This window comes from Juglans regia, chromosome 2, assembly GCF_001411555.2.
Source record: "Juglans regia cultivar Chandler chromosome 2, Walnut 2.0, whole genome shotgun sequence".
In the NCBI taxonomy this organism is placed as follows: domain Eukaryota; kingdom Viridiplantae; phylum Streptophyta; class Magnoliopsida; order Fagales; family Juglandaceae; genus Juglans; species Juglans regia.
In genome coordinates this window covers 16,179,547-16,201,681 of record NC_049902.1, presented here as the reverse complement: position 1 = coordinate 16,201,681, position 22,135 = coordinate 16,179,547, and the positions used below count along the sequence as shown (strand labels likewise).

Genomic DNA, 22,135 nt, shown 5'->3' with positions numbered 1-22,135 from the left:
TGCATAGAAGATAGATGATGTCTGAAATAAGGCACCGCAATTTCCCAACAGGGGAATCACACCTCTTAATTGCATGGACAACTTGACTAGAATCACCTTCAAAGATTATGGAGTCGAGACCCAACTCTTGGCAAAATAAAACAGCAGTGAGTAATCCTCTTGCTTCTGCCATCACAGGATTAGTGCAAAATAATTTGGGTTGCATCAAACTTACCAAAACAAAACCATCAGCATCTCTTATCACCACACCAACACGAATCTTGTTAAAATCAATTTTTACTATCACATCCCAATTTACTTTCACCCAAGGTGATGGAGGTGTTTCCCATTGAGTAGCAGGCAAAGGGTTCTGAGTTCCTGACCCTGTTGGCTTTGATCTTGCAATGCAGTAATCCTCAACAGCTTTAACTGCATCACCATAGAGCACATAGGGAGATTGAAAAGGACCATCATGAATTAGTATGTTTCTTCTAAACCAGATGAATCAAGCTAGGGTGGCAAATAACACAAGCTCCTGACTTGATAATCTGTCAAGCAACTGCTCAAATACATATAAGAAATTGGGTGCTTGAGTGTTTGCCTTTTGAATAGACTTGGTACACAATAGCCATACATCCTTAGCAGAGAGACATGTCCATAAAACATGGGCTGGTATTTCATCTTCAAGCTTGTGAATAGGACAACAAAAATCAGTAATCGCCTTCCTCTTACATAAATTAACTCGAGTGGGCAATGAATCTATGTAGGCACTCCAAATAAATTGTTTAATATCATTTGTTGTTTGTAAGGGCTAAAGCCTCTTCCATAACAACCCTTGTGCTCCATTAGTTGAAGATTCACCATTATCTCTTGCTTGGAGTTCTTTATGCAAGTGGTAAGCACTTCTCACTAAGAAATGCCTAGAGATAGTTCCTTTCCATATCAGTTTATCAGTAGTAGGCAGAATACTAACAAGCAACTTCAGTATCTCCTTAACATCTTCCTCTTGAAAAATTGCTTGGAGTAGATCCAAATTCCACCACCTCGTGTGAGCATCAATAAGATCAACTACCACTACATCATTCTCATGAAGCGTAGACACATGAGATTGAATCATGCATGAAGAGGCTCTATTCAACCATTTGTCCTTCTAATCTTGGTGCCATCACCCACTCTCCACATAAGGCCATCCTCAACCAGAGGAAGAGAGTGAAAAGGACTAAAAGTACGAGGGCCTTGGACCTAGACCAGCATGTGAAAGAGATGTGTGTGGAAAACATTTAGCTTTAAGTATCCTACTTGGCAATGAATCAGGAAACATTCTCAACCTCCATATCTATTTTGCTAAAAGGGCTATATTAAAACTGTGTAGGTCTCTAAAACCCAAACCCCCACAAGATTTCCCAGCACATAAGGATTCCCAGCTTGTCCAATGGATCTTTGACTGATTTTCCTAATGACCGCACTAGAATTTTGCAAAACATGAATGTAGTTTATAGCATAGTATTTTTGGAAGTAAGAAAACACTCATAGTATAGGTAAGGAGTGCCTACAATACTACCTTAATAAGAATCTATTTCCCTACTTTTGAAAGAAACTTATTTTTCCAATTATCTAACCTCTTAATCACCCTTTCAACTATACCATTAAAGGCCCTTTTTTTGGATTTCCCAACAATAGATGGAAGGCCAAAATACCTATCTAGGTTAGTAGAAGCCTATAAACCAGCCACCTCCATGATGTGTCTCTTTGTTGCTGCCTTAGTGTTTCTGCTGAAAAATAGGGAGGTATTGTCTTGTTAAGCTTTTGGCCAGATGCAGCTTCGTAAACACTAAGAATGTGATTCAAGTGGACCCAGTCCTGCATATTAGCTTGACAAAATAAAAGGCTATCATCTGCAAAAAAACAGACGGTTCAATCTAATCTGGCCTCGAGCAATTGGTACACCAGTCAAACCTCTATGTTGTTCTCATTACCCACCACATCCCAATTGTCTTGATAGAAGCAGGCACTATATCCATCTGGTCTGGAGGCTTTATATGGTCTCATTTGGAAAATTGCAGTCTTAACATCCTCTTTTTCAAAGGCTCGAAGTAAATCTTCATTCATAGTAGAAGATACTTTAGGTGAAAGATCATGAAGACAAGCATCAATTTGAGAAGGATTAGAAGAAGTAAACAAATTCTGATAGAAATGAGTAAAAGCAAGGCCAATCTCAAATGCAGTACTGCACTGAACTCCATCCTCAACTTCCACTTGTACAATCTTGTTTCTTTTTTGTCTTTGGCTAGCACTCAAGTGAACAAATTTGGTGTTTCTATCACCATTTTGTAACTAGTGAACTTTAACCCTTTGTTTCCATCTTAAGTGCAAACTCTCTTGAAGTATGGAAATTTCTTTCTGCAACTTGTTGACTTCTGATACTGAGGCTACTGTAAGATTATCCTGAATCCTTTCAAGTTGACACATTTTCTCCCTGAGATGCTTATCAAAACTGGATCTTTTGAATTAGCCAATCGTCTAACAGATTTCATGCAACAAGCAAGCTTATTCAACATAGAGGACAAATTATCAGATACTCCACTAGACTGCAACCAAGTAGTTTTAATACCTACACTATAATCCTCACAAGAAGCCCATCTGGCTTCAAATCTACTTGGCCTCTTTAGTGGACAAGAAGAGCCATGGTTAATTATTATGGTCATGAGAAGGGGATAATGATCAGAAGTGACAGAAGACAGTAGCCTTATATCAACCATACTAAATTCCTCACACCAAGCAGAAGATGCCATTGCCCTATCGAGTTTCTCCTTAGTGAAGGAAGAATCTGTTCTGTTATTAGACCATGTGAATTTCCCTTTAGAAAACCTTAGATTATGAAGTTGACAATCATCTAATACATCCTTAAAAAGGGCAATCTGTTTCTCACTCTTTGATGCAGCCCCTTATCACTGTGAAATAGGATCTCATTGAAGTCACTAAGACAAAGCCACAAATCAGAATTTAGAGAGTTAAGATGCCTTAAAATGTTATAACCCTCTAGTCTTTTTTAGTAATGGGATGGCCATAAAAGCATGTGAGAATTCATCAATGTCAAAAACAATTAGATGAGCATATATTGTGCAATCAATTTATAAAAAAATTAAAATCCATAATGAAACAATTAGTTTTTTCATATGAATTCTAAGTGTGCCACACTATTTTCAAAAAGGCTGCTCAAAACTTGCATACTTTAAGATTAAATTATTTTTTTAGAAAAATGCTAAATGTACTTAAGAAAAACTTACAAAAAAATAAAAGTTTTCACATGTCAATTATTGATATTCTGACAATTATAAAATTTGAAATTAAAAAAAAAAAACTAGCAAAATGAGTCTTATACGTAAAAATACAAGTAAAATCGCAAGTACATGTAGCACTACTCATTATTTTACCAAGAAAAAATTGATTGCCAATAGCTCGTCCTCTTGCGCAAGGGTCCCATAAGAAAGAAAAGGAAATAAATCTCTCAGGATGGTCAAAACTGAATGTAGCATCTTAAGACATTGAGTTCTCCCCCCCATCAAAACTCGGTTTCTGATGAGATGTTACAAAAGTTGCACGATGCATGGACAGAATGTAGTTCAGATTCAAACTAGCCTCGCATTAACCATGAACATATCCGACTGACCTTGGTGAGTCAAAGTGCATAAGTTGCATCTTTTAGGATGGATTACTAGTGAAGTCCCTAAGAAATCCTCTAAAGAAGTGCTAAAGAAGGAAAGATCTCGGTCACACATGCAGGGAAGAGTGCACCATCATAAATACTGCCCATCACTCAACTGATGAATCAACAAAATGGGTGTAGTAGAGCGCAAACAACCTTTAAATACTAGCATTACACTTAGAGAAACTCCTTTACTTGACAGCACCCACAACATTACTCACATTCAGTACAAGGAAAAGGGCGGAAGATGAGAAAATGAGGGAGGGTAAGTTGGGAACTAAAATAATTTAGAGCAAGTTGGGCCAGTACACGTTACTCTTCTCCTGAGCAAGAAGGCAAATCACTACTCTGGCCAAATATATCATAAATCCCATCCCAGTTCTTCTTTTCTCTTGCTTCCCAGTATCCACCCTTATAACAGTAGCAACCATCCTCATCCTTCTGAAACCATCTTGGCTGCCACCCTCTTTCCTGCAACTTCCTTGCCTGTGTCACAAAGTAAACAGGAGCTGCTCAATGTGCTTATTAAAAAGATAAAGAAATGGAAGGAGATGTAAATAAATTTCACTTATCAGCAAAAACTTTAAAACTTCATTCCCTGATAACCATGACTCCAGTATATAGTGGCTTCCAACCCAAATGCACTCCAAAAGTGGAGTCCCAAAATCCTGACTTTAGGTACAAATTGTTTTATTTCTTACATTTATATTTGCGACTGTAAAATACGTTATCATAAGGTATGATCAAAGTATGTCGAACCAAGTTCACTCGAGTAAGCAATTATTATAAAAATGATGCTAGCTGACGCATTTTGAAAAATAGCTGAATGTGGTGAAAGACTAAAAGAAGTTCACAACTAGTAAAACATACCCCAGACCTGAGGCTAACTAAACACAATCCTTTTCACTCAGCTTATTACAAATTTCATCAGCTCAAACTTGAATACAAGGATAAATACATAGAAACCTGGGGGGGAGGGGGGAATACCTGTCTCTGTAACTGTTCAAGTCTTAGTTTCTCTGCATTTGCCAATTCATATTCTCCATTCTCTAGATGCCTTTGATCTGGCCTCAGCCTCGAGTCAGTCAGAGGCAATCTCTCCAATAAGCCAGTTGTCAGTTCATTTAAGGATATTGCAAAAGGAGAGAGATTGTATCTTGTCTTCATAACATATTTATCTCTTTCCCACAGCAATACAGCTTCTGTCATTGGGTCATAACCCTTAGGCTTTGTAGTTGGATCTCCTAGCACATAGTACATGGCCTCATCCCACTTCCCAACCAACATAGCTACCTTCTCTCCAGTTCTATTGTCTTGAACAAATCCATGGACCTGAGATTTTATAAAATCAAACTTATTGATGCTTACCAGTAATCAGCAGTGAAATTGCAGCATGGCCACTAATTGTCAATTGTGGTTTCCCATCAATGACTTTGAAATTTTGTTGGCATATAGAACGGATATCTGAATTAGCCTTTTCTTTCCCGGGGGCCCCCGGGGGGGGGGGGGGGGGGGGGGGGGGGGGGGGGGGGGGGGGGGGGGGGGCGGTGGTGAAAACATAGAACGATAATTCTTGTTATGTTATGATGACTATGACACAACATGGATCAGAGCAGAAATGGATTATCACCAATTCCTATATCTCCCTTCCATGTGGCACATTGATAGAAGTGGAAACCTGTAATGGACCCAAATTGACTACTTCGAGAGAGTCACTCTCCAGAGATATGAGAAGAAGAGAGAATGATAGTTGAGAGAGGAGGAAGAATTCTGTTACTGAATGTACTTTCGGTTGAGAGCGTTTCCCTCCAACCATCTTTATTTACACTGAGTATTCATATGAAACGACAATGTTTAACAACATCCCTTACACTTTTAGTAAGTAAGAAACAACTGTGTTACAATTAATAACAAGGAAAAGTACTAAACGACAACGTTCTACTAAAGAAACAACTAACTAATTCTATATAATACGACATCGTTCCAAGTCTGTTCTTCGAATATAACTAACAACTATCACCTTCCCTTTCAAGCATTAACCACCTTCCTTTTCTGTCTTCAAACACACAGAACCACCTCCATCAACCAGCACGTTGCCCACTGCCATATCCCTTCCACTCCAGCATCTTCTCAGCCCATAACACACCCTCCCCCTTTAAAGCACCTTGCCCACAAGGTGGAGAAATTGTTGCCGAAGCTTCCAATAAAGTTCCCATGTCGAGTCTTCCACTCCAGCACCTTCCCATTGGATCAAGAATTCTACCATAGCTCTGTTGTCCCTCTTAATACTCCTACGCTCCAAAATTTTCTCAGGTTGAGGCCTTAACTCTCCTTGCAAGTCAACTAGGGGTAGGGAAGAGAAAGGTGTGAGCTGGTCCCCAATCTTTTTCTTCAAGACAGAAACATGAAAAACAGGATGCAAGAGTGAATCTGAGGGCAAACACAATCGATATGCCACTTTGCCAATTCTGTGAGTAATCTGAAATTGCCCAAAATATCGAAGTGAAAGCTTAAGATTCCTTCTAACTGCCACAGATTGCTACCTATAGGGTTGAAGTTTAAGATAAACCCAATCCCCCAATGAGAACTCTCTGTCAGTCCTGTGCTTGTCATAATAATACTTCATTCTATCTTGAGCAAGAGATAAATTGGACTTGAAGCCTAATTGGACGAGTCTCATAAACAACTTCGACGGGAGTCATCTTTGTGAAAGTATGAAAGGTGGAATTTACGAATTATACCACCACTCAACCAATGAAAGCCAATCCACCCATAACTTTGGTTTATCACCAGAAAAATATCTCAGAAAGTGTTCAAGGCACTTGCTTATAGCGTCTGTTTGGCCATCACTTTGAGGTTGATATGCTGAAGAGTAAGAAAGATTAACCCCTTGCAACCTGAAAAGTTCTTTCCAAAATGAACTGGTAAATGTTGAGCCACGATCAGAAACAATGGTTTTAGGTAAACCATGCAATTTAAAAACATTGTTGAAGAATAGTGAAGCCACCTGAGCAGCTGTGAATGGATGTTTCAAGGACATAAAATGAGCATATTTTGACAACCTGTCCACTACAACCATAATAACAGAATACCCCTTAGAAATGGGCAAACCCTCAACAAAATCCATTGAGATCAGTCCATATTTGCTCAAGAATAGGTAAGGGCTGTAAAAAACAAGTTGGGAGGACATTTTGAATCTTATTTCTTTGGCAAGTTTCACATTCACGAATAAACTTCTTGGCATCATGCTTGAGACCAGGCCAATAAAAATCCACTCTAGCTCTGTGCAAACATTTGTGAAAACAAGAATGACCAGCAACAAGACTAGAGTGTGAGTAATTCAAAATCTGTTGCTTCAATGGCAGAGAGTCAGACACAGATTCTGTCCTTCTTAAACAAAATGCCATGTCTTAGTTTAAATGAAGAATTAGAAGTAGGATCAAATTGCAATGCAGTAATTAGTTTGTGCACATCCTGATCTGAATCATAAGCTGCTTTTAATTCTGAGAGCCATGTTGGTGTAGGAAATGATAAGGCTGCCAATTCTCCAAGTTCATCAACTTAATCTTTACGAGACAAGGCATCAGCCACCTTCTCCTCCACACCCTTCTTATACTCAATAGTAAACTCATAGCCAAGGAGTTTGGAAAGCCATCTTTGCTAAGCAACAGTGTCAATCTTCTGCTCAAGCAAATATTTAAGGATATGGTGATCAGTTTTGACCACAAAAACACTTCCCAAAATATATGGCCTCCCCTTTTTTTTTTTTTTTTATAAGTAGATATGGCCTCCACTTCGTAACAGCTAGCACTAAGGCTAGAAACTCTTTTTCATAAGTGGAAAGAGTTAAATTTTTTCCTTTCAAAGCTTGACTGAAAAAGGCTAAGGCTTCGTTTGGAACCAAAAATCCTCTCAACTCATCTCAACTCATCATTACAACTTTTTCAAATCCCAATACAAAATATAATAAACAATTCAACTTTTTCAAATCCCAAAATAATAATAATAATAAAAAATAATATTCTAACAATATTTTATTATCTCAACTCAACTCAACTCACTTCAACATCCAAACGCAACTTAAGGGCCTTTGGTCTTGCATCAAAACTGCTCCTATACCAGTTGCACAAGCATCTTATTCAATGACAAATGCTTTGGTGAAGTTAGCCAATGCAAGAATAGGAGGGCTAGTGACAGCAACTTTCAAGTCATTAAAAGACTTAGTAGCAGAATCTGTCCAAGCAAAAGCATCTTTTTAGCAGAATTTGTCAAAGGGGCAGCAATCTGACCATAGCCCCTAATGAATTTTCTATAGTAACCTATCAAGCCTAAAAAACCCCTTGATGACTTTAGGTTTTTAGGTATTGGCCAAGTAACCATAGACTCCAACTTTTTAGGGGCTGCCCTCACTCCTTCCTTTGAAATCAAATGGCCCAAATATTCTATTTCTTGGCATGCAAACTTACACTTCGACTGTTTAGCATAAAGTTATGCTGTAAAGTTTGCAAAACAGTAGAGAGATGATCTAAATGAGATGATATGTCTCTGCTGTAAACTAGTATGTTATCAAAGAAAACAATGACAAACTGTCTAAGGAATGGCCTGAAAACTTCATTCATGAGGCCTTGAAATGTTGAAGGGGCATTAGTGAGGCCAAAAGGCATTACAAGAAATTCATAATGCCCCTCATGAGTTCTAAATGCAATCTTATGGACATCCTCATCCCTCATGCGTATCTGATGATAACCTGCCCTAAGATCCAATTTAGAAAATTGTAGAACCTGAAAGTTCATCCAAGAGCTCATCCACAACAGGAATGGGGTATTTGTCTTTAATAGTGGCTTCATTTAAGGCCCTATAATCAATGCACATTCTTCATATGCCATCAGACTTCCTGACTAGCAAAACAGGAGAGGAGAAAGGTGACTGACTTGGCCTAATAACTCCAGAATTTAAGAGCTCCTTAACAATTTTTTCAATTTCTGTTTCTGATAAAATGGATATATCTATAGGGCCTAACACTAATAGCAGAAGTTTCCTGTTTCAAATTAATCTTGTGATCATGAGACCTATTGGGTGGCAATCTAGTAGGTTCATTAAAAACTTCCTTATACTGCTGTAAAAGCTGATGCACTTGTTCATCCTGTAATGATGAAGGTTCAATGGAGCTACAAGCAACTATCTGCAGAAAAATTCCCTTGCTACCACAACCAAAAGTCTCAAAAGACTCATCATCATCAATAAGATTTGACTGAGATATTGTCAAACCTTTTAAGGAAACTTTCTGACCATCACACTGAAACTGCATACTCATATTGACAAAGTCCCAGAGAATAGGACTCAATGCGGATAACCATTGTATGCCAAGAACTACATCACATGCTTCAAAAGGAAGAGTAAAAAAATCAACTGTGAATGGTATGCCTTGAATTGACAAAGGCACAGCCATACATTTCCCAGTACCATCAACGAGCTGACCATTAGCCACCTTAACACTAATAGCCTAGCCAAGTTGCACATGTAACTTACATCGAGCAACAACTACAATGTCCACAAAATTATGTTTACTGCTAGTGTCAATTAAAATTACCAACTTCTTTATGCCAATATAAGCAATAAGTCTCATGGTCTTAGGTCCTCCTCCACCTAACATAGACTGTAATGAAATAGAAGCCATCTTAGCTTCAACTTCCACAAGTTCAACAACCACCTCACGAGTAACATCAATATTCTCTTCACCACTTGACTCACCAAATTCCATTCCTTCTAATAAGAATAGTTTTGGCCTTGCACATTTATGACCTGGTTGCCATTTAGCATCACAGAAATAACAAAGGCCTTTTTTACGCCTTTCCACCATTTGAGACTCAGAAACCTTATGATAAGGAAGCCTAGCTAAAGGTGAAACTCTCGGTGCTCCTAAAATTGAAGGAGTTTGTCTAGGCTTTAACAGACTCGACTCTGGACTAAACTTACTCGAATCAGTAAGTGAATTTCTCCAAGGTTTCCTTATACTCACCACATATTGTTCTTGAATTTTGTCTAAGCCAAAAGCATCATTCAAAGATGAAGGAGTCAGCATCCTCACAGGTAATCTAATCTCATCACGTAAGCCACTCAAAAAACAGCTCAACTTGTTTTTCTCTGACAAGCCTTTAATACGATTGGAAAGAATCTCAAATTCAGCTTTGTAGTCATTAACTGTACTAACCTGCTCGAGTCTAGTAAGTGACTCCATAGGATCATCGTATGGAGTAGATCCAAAGCGGATCTGATCAGATTTGATGAAGTCCTCCCAAGAAAGAAAGGTTCTTGCCTCATTGGCATCTTGGAACCAGACCAGAGCTTCATCATCGATGTGGAAAGAAGCAATGAAAATACGTTGGCCAGGAGGGACCTGGTGATACAAAAAGTACTAATTTGTACGATAAATCCATGGTGATGGATTACCACGACGAAACCTAGGAAAATCTAGTTGAATTCCTCTTACAAAACCTCTGTCCACAAGTTCACTGTGGCAAATTTCCCCTGTGTCATCCTCCATATCTTCATTTCTGTGCAACGTTTGTTGATTTTGATTATCTCGATGTATATTACTAGGATCCTCAGAATCTTGACAAGAAATCTTTGAGATTTGTTGTAAAACCTCCTGAAACTTTTTATCTTGTGCTTCTCTTTCCAATCGTGCAACCTCTTGCTGTGTCAACAATAAACAAATCGCATCTTCAATTTGTTTTTGTTGTCGTTCCTGTTGCTGCCACAAGTGATTCATTGAATCAACTATTTGAGCATATGAACGCGTTCCTTCTGCCATGGCCGATACTAACTGTAATGGACCCAAACTGACTACTTCGAGAGAGTCACTCTCCAAAGATACGAGAAGAAGAGAAAATGATAGTTGAGAGAAGAGGAAGAATTCTGTTACTAAATGTACTTTGGGTTGAGAGCTTTTCCCTCCAACCATCTTTATTTATACTGAGTATTCATATGAAACGACAATGTTTAATAACATCCCTTACACTTTTAGTAAGTAAGAAACGACTGTGTTACAAGTAATAAGGAAAAGTACTAAACGACAACGTTCTACTAAAGAAACAACTAACTAATTCTATATAATACGACATCATTCCAAGTCTGTTCTTCGAATATAACTAACAACTATCACCTTCCCTTTCCAGCATTAACGACCTTCCTTTTCTGTCTTCAAACACAGAACCACCTCCATCAACCAGCACCTTGCCCACTGCCATATCCCCTTCACAGACTACAACCCTTCCACTCCAGCATCTTCTCAGCCCATAACAAAACCTCATTACAAAGAAAAGAACCATGAAATGGACAAAACCAAAATGCTGTGAATCAAGAAAAGGAACAAGTTTGGTATATAGTATTACTGCTTGTAAGATCATTTATCAGCTTTCATAGCATAGGAAATCATTTTTCTAACATGTCCATCATATGGAAAGTGTGAAGAGTGTAATTGTGTCTTACATCATTTCATTCCAAACTGTAAAATGTACCTGATGTGGATTTCGGTCAATGATAGACTGCTCCTTGAACTTTAGCTTGCAGGAGTAGTTGCCACTGCCCTTAATGCGCATGGTTCCATAATGGTCACAATAGATTTTACCAAGTATGATATTATATATAGAAGTTGTAACCTTGCTCCACTGGAACGTCTCACCATCCTCAAACTGGAGAGTAAGGACACCTACAGGATCAAGCTGAATAGAACGCCCCCAAAACTTGCCCTTGAGATTGGAATCAGCCCAGAATTTCCATCCTTTTCCTTCACAGTGACAAGCAACAATCATTGGGTGGTGACTCACCTGAGTAGTAGCTGCTTATTAGACAACAATTATCACTTTTAACACAGAGCCTCCACCCCAAAACTCAAAGTTCAATGAGTTGGAATGACAAGGCAAGACATGATTTCACAGAGAGCAAAACTTTGAAGAAAAAACATGCTTAACTAGAAGGGAGAAATATTACTTTCTCAGAGAAAAAACGAAGCCCTTTATCTGGGTAGTCAGCCTCATATGTCTCCCCAAGGAGAGGATTGAAAGGTTTGCACTGCCGACCTTCCGTTGATGAATAGCCAGATACAGCAAAAGCTGCAATTTTTAAAATTCTCAACAACTCATTCCCCTGCACCCCATTAAATCCAAACTTTTAATTCTCAATTCTCATACATATGTCAACCCAGTCTTCACATAAGGAGCACAAGAACAAGTACAAAACCATTGAGTAAACACTAAAGATTAATTCCAGAGCACAATTTTAAACCAATAGAATGAAGCATGAAGAAAAAAAGGTTTTCTGACTACATTTACAGATGGTTAAATCTCAACCCGTTCCTCTCTTATTTCCTTAGCACAGCATTCTTCATTGAACCAAATTTTCTTGAAAAAACCAAACCAAGTTATGAGTTCTAAAAACGGTCACTTAAATCGCGGCTTACAGCTGGTGAGGGATTTTTTTTTTGGGGGGGGTGGAAGGGGGGGGCACAGTCAACTACATTTGAATGTGCTGGTCCCTCTGCTACATTGTAACATGCATTCCACTTGAAATGTTCTCTGTATCTTCTCTTCAAAACTATAACAAAGGGTGAATAGTGATTATGACCCTAATCCGAGAACTAGCATAAAAAAACAGAACTCCTCAACAACCCTACCCTCCCGGAAAAAAAAAAAAAAAAAAAAAAACTGCATATTGAAAATTTTATGGGGCTTATAAATGGACACTAGATTCCAAAGTCTTTCTTCATTTATAAGTAATAATCATTTCATCAGATGCCAAACTCATTATAAAAATAAAACTAAGGTCGGCATCTCAACTACCTGGAATACAAATGTAACTAGGACATCAGGCGTTAAATCTGCTTTGTGACTAAAGAAAGCACAGGTGAGAACCTGACCTGCTTTCCCCATTCCAGTGCTTGATCAACCAAATACGAATACTCCAAATCTTCAAAGCACTTTTGCAAAGAAGACAGTGGCTCATTAAAATAAACAGGAAGACAAACTCCAGAGAGGTCCTTTCCAATATTGTCCTTAATAATTGACCACAAGCCAACAGGCTTCTCTTTCTCCTTGGGTTCTGGCAAACTTTCCCTTCTTTTGACATAAGGATATTCAACTAGCCTGATCTCTTTCTCAATTCCATGTAAGCGATCGGAAGAAAAAGAATCTCTACCGTATATAAAAGCATTTCCCAGAGCTTCCCTACTCCTATATGAAGCACTTCTTAAAGCATCAGCAGATAAAAAATCATTTGTATCGAAATACGTTCCATCATCTTCATCTGTTTCAACATCTACTCCATCGTTACTCTCATTATCAGCACATGAGTCAGTTGCACTACCCTCTGACATGACAGAATAGAAATCTGCAAGCAAGAGGAAAAGAAAATGAGTGGCTTGGTAAAATCTGGCTGTGCACACCTCATGCGCCTATTCATGTATATATATGTTGTATATTACTATGCATACAGAAAACTAGGGGGACAGAAACTTTTCGAGCAACCTCACTGAGTTCCTGAAAATTTTAATATGAAAGACTGGTCTGTCAGGCTAAGGATATATAAGTATCACCACAAAAAAATAAAACTCCAAGCATGCAATGTAATGTTTTAATGCAAGAACAGCAGTTACCTGAAATGTAACCTAGCCGTTGAAATCTTTTATTGAGGAAATCAAAACATATCTTGTTTCAATATTATAGTAAGTGTAAATAAGGATAGATTTCAAAGATATAAGAATGTGGTGCATTAACTAGACATGTTGTCCATGTAATAGCCAGGATGTTCATATATTCATAGTGAACCCAAAGAATATACCTCTTGATAAACATTTTGTTTACAAGGTCAGTTCAACATTAAGGAAAATGAAATTAACGAAGCAATACTACAGTCTACAACAGAAAGCATAACTAACCACTAAATCTTCTATTCCCTTGCAAACAACATGACTCGCGTTCCTTTGTTTCATCCACTACAGTAGTTTCCAGCTCTATTTTATCAGTCTGCAAAACAAATTTTAGAAGGGAGAAATTATTCCTCAAACTAAGTACCTTATAACAAAATATTCACACAGAAACTTGACCAACAGGGGGATGTTTCTTTACCCTAGTGTATAGCCCTACCATCTTGTAAGACAATTATCAACAGATGCCATTCAGCCCAAGCCCCAACAGGACAGCATAGCTCTATCTCACAGACCCATATTGCAGGTAAGGAAGTCAAACTAACACCCCGTCATAATATACGCCATGACACTCTGCTCTCACTGCCCTACCTTCTATTAAGACATCTACCAACAGATTCTACAGCTATTTGGTCACCACCATCTAACAAACTTGCATATACTGAGCATGGCTGTGGTTAAAAAGAAAAAACAGCAAGTAAATAAAGTGGAGAAAGCTAAAAAGGTTTTGAAGTTCTGCATCAACTATCTTGTATTTACATCAAATTCCAAAACCTGCTTCAGTGTGAGTTGCACACAATCCACCAAAATCTCTTAGATGCAACATCTTAAGCCCAAAAAACAAAAAGATAGAACACCATGACAAGCTGTCCAACTCAATTCCCAGAAGTATTGCACGATTGTAATCCCGACATTTTAAAGCTTCTTTTAGCACAGAATAATGAACCAGGATGGAGAAATGGAAGAAAAAAAGAATACCTCCAGTTGTCTCAATGAGTCTAGCAACATAACATGTTTATATTGAAGAGCCTTCAGTTGGTTTTGCAACTCAGAGAGTTCTAAGAGCATGATTGATTCACAATCTTTGATGACGGCCTCACCAATGCCTTCCTGCAATAATCGTATTCGGAGCTTCTCTGTTGAAACAACTATATCTTCAGTAGATGCAAAATCATTGCTAGCCAACGTTCTAGGGAATAGATCTTTAGCAGCCAGCAGTGCCTCAATCCATGCAGATCTGTCCTCCTTAGATACAGAGCGCAGGTGAAGAGTTTTTGTTCCGGTAAATATGGAAAGCCTTTTATCGTCTGATTTGCTAGCACGGATTGAAGAAACCTGTAAAGAAACTTAAAGAATCTCAGCAACCACTAGAACAAAAGGAAAATATGGAAGACTGAGGTCACAAGCACGAAAACTGCAAAGCAAAAGTGAGGAAATACGAAAAGCAGTTGTTTCATGAGGATAAGCTAACTATGCACAAGTTGTTTTAGGGTGATAAGTAAACAATATTTATGAAAAGGGTAAATTTATTTTGGACAAGTTACCATCCAAAACTGGTATGAGAATTGCATCAGCAGCATGAGGGAGGATCAAGAACCAACAACTATCTTTTGGTTATTGGAGACCGATTGTAGGTTTTGATGGAATTCCTGTGATACCCCATATGATAAGGATGAGGGTAGGTGGTGTATGGGATCCCACATTGCTTGGGAAGGAGAAGTTCTTGCTCTTTAAAATATTCCAATGGAGCTCCATTTGTATCATTGACTAGTCCTTTTGGAGTATAGGCCATGTGGTTTAGGTCTTCCATTGGAGCATTACAATTCTAGACACTCGTAAAGTTAAGGCTGCAACAACTTAAACAAAGCAAGAGTTCATTGGAGATGTGGGTAAGAACATCCAACTTTAATTTTCAACAGCAGGTTGGGAGAATACATGGTTAAGAATCTACTTCTCTTTGGTACACTAAGCACTTACACAAACGAGAACAACATGAGTGAGCCTATATGCATGAAGAGAGATCTGATCTCTTAGGAGTTCCTTGGAGATGATACCATAATCTCCCAAACTCACATACATCATATATATTGTGATACCCCATTTTCATAAGTGATAAAGGTGGTGTATGGGATCCCACATTGCTTGGGAATAAGAAGTTATTGCTCTTTATAAAGTTCCAATAGGGCTCTAATTGTATTATTAACTAGTCCTTTTGGAGTAAAGGTAATATGACTTGGGCCTTCCATTGAGCCATTACAAATAGTATTAAAGCCTATCCCAACCAGAAATGTAGGACTTAAGCCGTGCCATCTACGACAAACTAACCAGATGAGGACGTTGGAAATATAAGGGAGGGATATTGTGATACCCCATTCTGATAAGGATGAGTGGTGCATGGGGATCCCACATTGTTTGGGAATGAAAAGTTATTGCTCTTTATAATGTTCCAATGAAACTACAATTGTATCATTGGCTAGTCCTTTTCGAATATAGACTATGTGGTTTGTGCCTTTTTTTTTTTCCCTTTTTACTTGGTAAATAATTTTTTATTGATCAAAAGGAGAGTACACAAGAGCCCAAGTATGTGGGACATATACAAAAGCAACACCTAAGCGGACTAGTTTAGTGATACAAGAAATTCATGAAAAGTCATGTCTTGAAAGTTTATTACAATCGATCAATGAAGTATTAGAGAATAAGTTTCTAAGAGCCCAAGAGCAACGCCAAGTGGCTTGGGCCTTTCATTAAGATGTTACATATATTTAACCAATGGTCATAATTGAAGTTCACAAAATGTAACATACAAGTCCAAAATTAGGGCTTATAATTATTACTTTTATAATCACTATTATTATTATTATTATTATTATTATTATTATTAGTATTATTAGTATTTTTATCACTTTTAAGATATGTTTTGAAATAGTAATTTGATTTGAAAAGGATTCCTCCACTCGGTAGACTGTACACCCCTTTTATCTCTATTCTCTAATTTGAATAGTTTCCTAATTGGAAACCAACTCTCACCTCAAAAACCCACCCATAAATCCTCTCTTTTTCCTAAGGCTTTTACCTCCATCAAACCAGTAGCTCCCTTGCAGCCCAAACCTTCCCATTAGCCACTGCCCATACTCACAACCAAACACATTCTCACAGCAAGCCCCACGTCGAAAACAAAAGCCACCATAGCATCCATACCAAACCGCCACCTCACCAGGAACTACCACAGAAGAAGACACCACCGGTAAGTCTTCCCTCCACTCACGACGTGCATCGACCCCTTAAACCCCCTTGTTGTTCTCTCTCTCTCTCTCTCCACAATAATAATAAAAAGGCCCTGTGTTTTGCCCAACCACTGTCGACCACTGCAGATGATGTCAGAGCACCACCAGACTGCACAGACACTGCCGACCCAGCCACCTGAACTCAATCACGCATCCCTCCTCCCTCAATAAGCCACGTTGACCCCTCCCTCCCTCCCTCCCTCCCTCTACCTTGTCGTTTCTCGGTTTGACAGTTTCTCTCTCTAAGCTCTCTCTCTCTCTCTCTCTCTCTGTATCACACCACCATATTCAAAGGGATCCTCCAGTTGCGCCGCCGTGACTCCCAACCAACCACCAAGACCCATCGTCACAGTTGGTTCTTCTCTCTCTTGATGAGTATCGCATGGCTTCTCCCTCCCAAGCCTCTGTGCTTCTCTTCTTTTGTTTCTTTTGTTTCAGACTTTCCCAAAAAGCCCATGCATTATTATGGGTTTTACACAAATACCCTTCAACCCACTTCCCATAGCCTTTCCGTAAAATGCCTCTTGAAGGAACCTTGTTCATTTACGTGGGCTAAGCTTGGTTTTAAATGGGACTTGTGTTTTACAATTAGTTTGGGCTAGGTTGCATTTTTTTACAGGAACTATTCTAGTGATTTTAAGTGGGCTATTTTCCTTAATTGGGGTTGGGCTGGAATTTAAGTCAGGCCAAAGTTTTACTTAAATAAATATATTAGTCATAGACTTATTTTTATCAGAAAATATTTAAGGGATTTAAAGTATATTTTAAAGTATACAATTGGGCCTATTACTTTAGTTAATAGTCCCATTAGTCTGATTTTTAATAAAATTATTATATTATACTTTAAATAGAGAATCAAGCAATATTTTATGAGTATTAAATAATATTACTATCTATTAATCTTAGTATAACTGAATATGTATTAAATTATCTCTTTTTTTTTATATATAAGTATGTATTAAATTATCTCTATGGCATGATTCTAAGTAATTAGCATGTTACGACACGTTTTTCTAGAAACGTTAGTGACAATTAGTGCCTCATATAGGTCACAAGCTACAACGTGAGATTGTGGAAGCAACGCTAAGAGGTAAGTAGCATGATCATAATTATATGTGTGCTGTGATTATCATGATTGTGCATGAAAAATGTGATGTTTACCTACACTACGCTACGAGCTAGGTCAAGGTTAGGCCCCTTTTCACGAACCTCTTATGAATTATGATGACATGCTTGTAAAGCAGCCAATGTATGTTATGCTGATATGGATTGTTGTTAGATGGATAAGATGTTATGAATATCACATGTATGCCATGTAATGTTCATGTAATATTTAGATGATGTTATGCCATGTAATGGTCATGTGATGTTGAGCAAGACTCGTGTTAATATGCCATGTTCAATGTTATGCCATGCACAAGAGTATGTATGCCATTTAATTTCATGAAGTCAAAAATGTTCAGATGTATTATGAAAGTTAATAAGAAAACACATGAATGACAAGCAAGCTTTAAGATTGGCCTTAAGTTATGGGTGGATGTGCAAGCTACAGACTCAAGCGTGGTTCACTATATGATATGAGGTGACACGGACTCAAGTGTGTTTCATCAGCACAAGTTATGATATGTTAAGCGGTGCCACGGACTCAAGTGTGGTTCACCATATGATATGGGGTGACACAGACTCAAGCGTGTTTCACCACAGGTTATGATATGTTAGCAGTGCCACGGACTCAAGTGTGGTTCATCACATATTAAGTGATAACACGGACTCAAGCATATTTCACTACATGTTATGATAAGTTAAACGATGCCACGGACCCAAGCGTGATTTACCCTATGTTATGATATGTTATATACGGTCAACGACAATTGGAACGATACAAACACGTAATGATTGCCACTAAATAAGTGAAGGACAAGATGAACAAGTCATGTATGATTGTTAGGAAATGCATGGAGTCAGTCATTCATGCATCCACGTTACATGTATTGCCATGATTATGTATGATTCCGCTTATGTTACAAATGAATAATATATTTCTTATGTGAAGGTGTGACGATATATGTAAGTTTTCAAAATTAAGCCTAACATTAAACTACGTTGAGTTTACAGTATGATATGCTATTACTAAGTCTTCAACTCATTTGTTTGTTTCTCTGTTTTTATGTTTTAATGTCCCAGTGATGATTTTGTGGATACTGAGAAGGAGTGCCAGGAATAGAATAAATTTCCAAAGACTTAGTGTATGATTTATGATTTGGGTATTTAAGCAGTGTTGGTCTCACATAGAACTAGCTTATGTCATTTTTATTATGTTTTCAGCTTTATGTTATCAAAGACTGTTGTGTTAGGCAAGTTTTATGATCCAATAGATGAGGTATTTTATGAGACTGAATCTCTTTACGGGGCATTATGTTATGAATGTATGTAACATTCCAGACCTGCGGGAATGGGTGTTTTACACATAAGCAACTTCATAATCAATTTGCAAGTAGAAATTGTTCTACTTTATAGAACATAGAGATCCCCCCCCCGGTGCGGGTTTATCACATTCCATAAAGTCGAATTAGAGTATGCAGCAACCAGAAGGTTGAATATGGAAAAGCAACTTTAGTCACATGCACATGTGGACTTCTGGTTACTAGAGATTGCTATCTATAGGGATTGCTCTTTTCATAACACCACCCCCCCCCCCCGGTCTCTTTAGTAAGAGTTGCTCCCAAATTTCATTACTTTTCTTTTCAGAACTTTCTTGATTGCTTAGTGCGTCTAGAATATATGGAATTTAAATTTATTCATCTCCAATACCTTTAAACTAAATTATTCATCAACCTATGTCCAACTCTAAAAACTGCCTGAAAACTGAGGAAAACTAACCGGAGACTCTTCCAATTTTAATTTACTTTTACTTTCTTTTCCCCTAGGCAATGGCAAGTACTACAAGACGTAAGAAAAAAAGGACACCCAAATAAGTATTACTTTTCTTGTACTTAAGATAACATCAACATCTTATGGTAAACAGAAATCTCACATTTAAACTAAACTGATAAATCAAATAACCAGAAACCCATCAAATCGAATCAGAAAATAAATGAAATTAAATGTGCATTTTGTATTGGATCAAACTAAAGGCAAGAACCTTCAAATGAACTTCGCCAAAAGGCTTGCACTGCTTGGTCGACACGCCGAGCCGATTGCTACTCCAATTAGCCTTCCTCATATACCTCAGAGAGTCCTCGCCGATCACTCTACCACCTTGCTCTCTCGCAGGGCTCATCAGAATCTTGTCGGGGCCGTGAATCTTGTAGTACGAGAGCACACCGTCTTCGAGCACGAACCACCTCGACTTCCACCCCCTGCCGTAGTTCACCCACTTGTACAGAATCCCGGCAACACTGCCACCAAAGCCCCCATACACTTTCGAATCGCTGGATTCGACGACGGCATCTTCGACATCCTGGTTCGCGACCGAAACTTTGTCAGAATCGATACCGGTCGACGATACCCGAGCCGAGAGACCCGGTTTGTGATAGTTCACGGATTTTATCGACGCATCAAGCCCCAAGTGGCACTGACCGGGGGATTTGGCTACGGCCGGGTTGGCCCGATCCCGATCGATCGAAACCGGAGCAATGCAGCACAGTGGATTCATGTCGAGCACTCGAGAACATTCAGAGAGACCCACAACATGCCATCGTCAATCACGGAGTTACAAAAACAAGTAGGGATCAACTGCAAAAGCGGGTCCTAGAAATGAAAAGCTCCGATTTGAGGTGGTTCGAGCAATGCAGGACCCGATCGGAACCGAAAGGGGACTGAGAAACGAAACGTTTGGGCGATGACATAAAGATCAAGACGAGGAGTTACAAAACGGAGCCTGAAATCAGAGAGAGAGAGAGAGAGAGAGGGAGAGAGGAAGGAAGCGTGGATGGGTGTTAACAAAAGAAGTGGGAAGTCTGAGAGTAGAGTAGGGTGCACAAATGCATTTAAGGCAATGGCCTTGAGTCAGTAAATTCGGTAGCCAGCTGAGTGCACTGCAACGTCCGTGGCTTCCTCGCCTCCCACCTCCAAGCCTACTCCAATTAATTGTTAAAATTAGGAACAGTCAAGATATATATGGTTTGTTTTTTATTTTTATAAAGGGGTCTGTGGTGACCAAGCTTGACTAGATATTTTTGTAAATTATTTAATTGTCATAGTTGTTCAAAGGTTTTAGAATTTCTACTTTGAATGAGAGGCTTAGATTTTTGGATTGAGCAACTTAAGCCTAAGTGAAGATAACCCTAGAAAAGTGTGACATCCAGGATTTTTGCTAAAATTCTATACGTAATTTTTGTAGATATTATTTATCTTTATTTATTTATTTGGGTTATTGGCTAAGTATTAGAAGAATTCTTTAAGCCACTTTCTATTTTTGTTGAATTGGATCTTGAAGTTCTAAGTTAAAAAGCCTATAAGAGAAAAAATAGAAGAAAAGGCCCATAGGAGTTTAGCCTATTAAGGACTTTGGCTTTGGAAGGCTCAAGTTTACCCTCTAGGCAAGGAGATGGCGCCACTTGGCTTCAAGAAGGAGTTTTTGGTCATTTTAAGAAAATTTTGCAAAGAAGCAAGGATGACACTTGTTAAGCATGCATTGGATTTCTAAAAGAAAAAGTGGAAGAAGTAAGGGAGGATTCGATTTCTAGAAAAGTTGGCCAAGTATCATTGATGAGTATATGAAAGTGCACTCTAAATACTTTATTATTGGACTAAAATACTAAAATATTAATTAAAATTATAAGAATTCATGTGTATTCTTGAATTGAGTTTCTATTTACTTTGGGATACTCCTAAGCAAATTTTTATGTTTAATTTCAGGGTCTATAAAAGAGCAAGTCAAAGCCCAGTCAAATTCAAAGGACTTTCAAGTGGACAAGACGTTGGAACAACCTAAGAATTTTTAACGAGTGTAGGACTCTTCAAATAAGGATAATGATGGGTTTGAGAGTAATTCAGATCAAGAGAAAAAATCGTAGTCCAAAATGCTGGTTCTCCTTTTATTGTTTCTTGGATAATTATTCTAATTATTATCAAATTGAAATTGCATTAGAAGACCAAGATAAAACTACTTTCTCTTATCATTTTGGTACTTATGCTTTTCGTAGAATGTCATTTAGATTGTGTAATGCACCTGCTACTTTTCAATGTTGCATGATGAGCATTTTTAGTAACATGGTTGAAAGTTGCATGTAAGTTTTTATGGATGACTTGATTGTTTTTTTATCTTCTTTTGATGCATGCTTATTGAATTTAGAGAGAGTGTTGACTCGTTGTGAGAATAAATGTGTTATCTCGATTTGGTACACCACGTGCTATCATTAGTGACCGGGGTACACATTTTTGCAACTGTTCTTTTGAGGCTTTGATGAAAAAATACGAGGTAGTACATAAGATCTCTACTGCCTACCACCCCCAGACAAG

The 22,135-nt window shown here is 38.2% G+C and overlaps 2 protein-coding genes across 3 annotated transcripts; both read right to left on the bottom strand.

The window, feature by feature from the left end:
- Positions 1 to 3,776: 3,776 nt before the first annotated feature.
- On the bottom strand, positions 3,777 to 20,745 carry LOC108987062 (oxysterol-binding protein-related protein 1D-like). Of its 2 annotated transcripts, XM_018959907.2 has the most exons (8): positions 19,815 to 20,745; positions 14,367 to 14,723; positions 13,620 to 13,707; positions 12,603 to 13,072; positions 11,678 to 11,833; positions 11,206 to 11,514; positions 4,673 to 5,017; positions 3,777 to 4,171 (listed from the first exon to the last, which is right to left on the bottom strand). In XM_018959907.2, the coding sequence occupies exons 1-8, from the start codon at positions 20,325 to 20,327 to the stop codon at positions 3,998 to 4,000; spliced, it is 2,412 nt and encodes an 803-aa protein (XP_018815452.1). In that variant the 5' UTR covers positions 20,328 to 20,745; the 3' UTR covers positions 3,777 to 3,997. The 2 variants fall into 2 exon arrangements, with proteins under 2 accessions (XP_018815452.1, XP_035543244.1); XM_035687351.1 differs by lacking the exon at positions 4,673 to 5,017.
- On the bottom strand, positions 7,787 to 15,452 carry LOC118347630. Its single transcript, XM_035687352.1, has 2 exons — positions 15,443 to 15,452; positions 7,787 to 10,957 (listed from the first exon to the last, which is right to left on the bottom strand). The coding sequence occupies exon 2, from the start codon at positions 9,921 to 9,923 to the stop codon at positions 9,189 to 9,191; it is 735 nt and encodes a 244-aa protein (XP_035543245.1). The 5' UTR covers positions 9,924 to 10,957; positions 15,443 to 15,452; the 3' UTR covers positions 7,787 to 9,188.
- Positions 20,746 to 22,135: the final 1,390 nt, after the last annotated feature.

What these genes read in the sequence shown, in the direction of transcription:
- LOC118347630 (XM_035687352.1), bottom strand. Translation starts at nt 9,923, where the DNA reads ATGGAGTCACTTACTAGACTCGAGCAGGTTAGTACAGTTAATGACTAC.
- LOC108987062 (XM_018959907.2), bottom strand. Translation starts at nt 20,327, where the DNA reads ATGAATCCACTGTGCTGCATTGCTCCGGTTTCGATCGATCGGGATCGG. An exon ending in TTGGCGAAGTTCATTTGAAG is followed by an intron (nt 14,724 to 19,814) that starts GTTCTTGCCTTT and finishes GTTTCTTTACAG; the next exon opens with GTTTCTTCAATCCGTGCTAG. An exon ending in CACTGGAATGGGGAAAGCAG is followed by an intron (nt 11,834 to 12,602) that starts GTCAGGTTCTCA and finishes AATGGGGTGCAG; the next exon opens with GGGAATGAGTTGTTGAGAAT.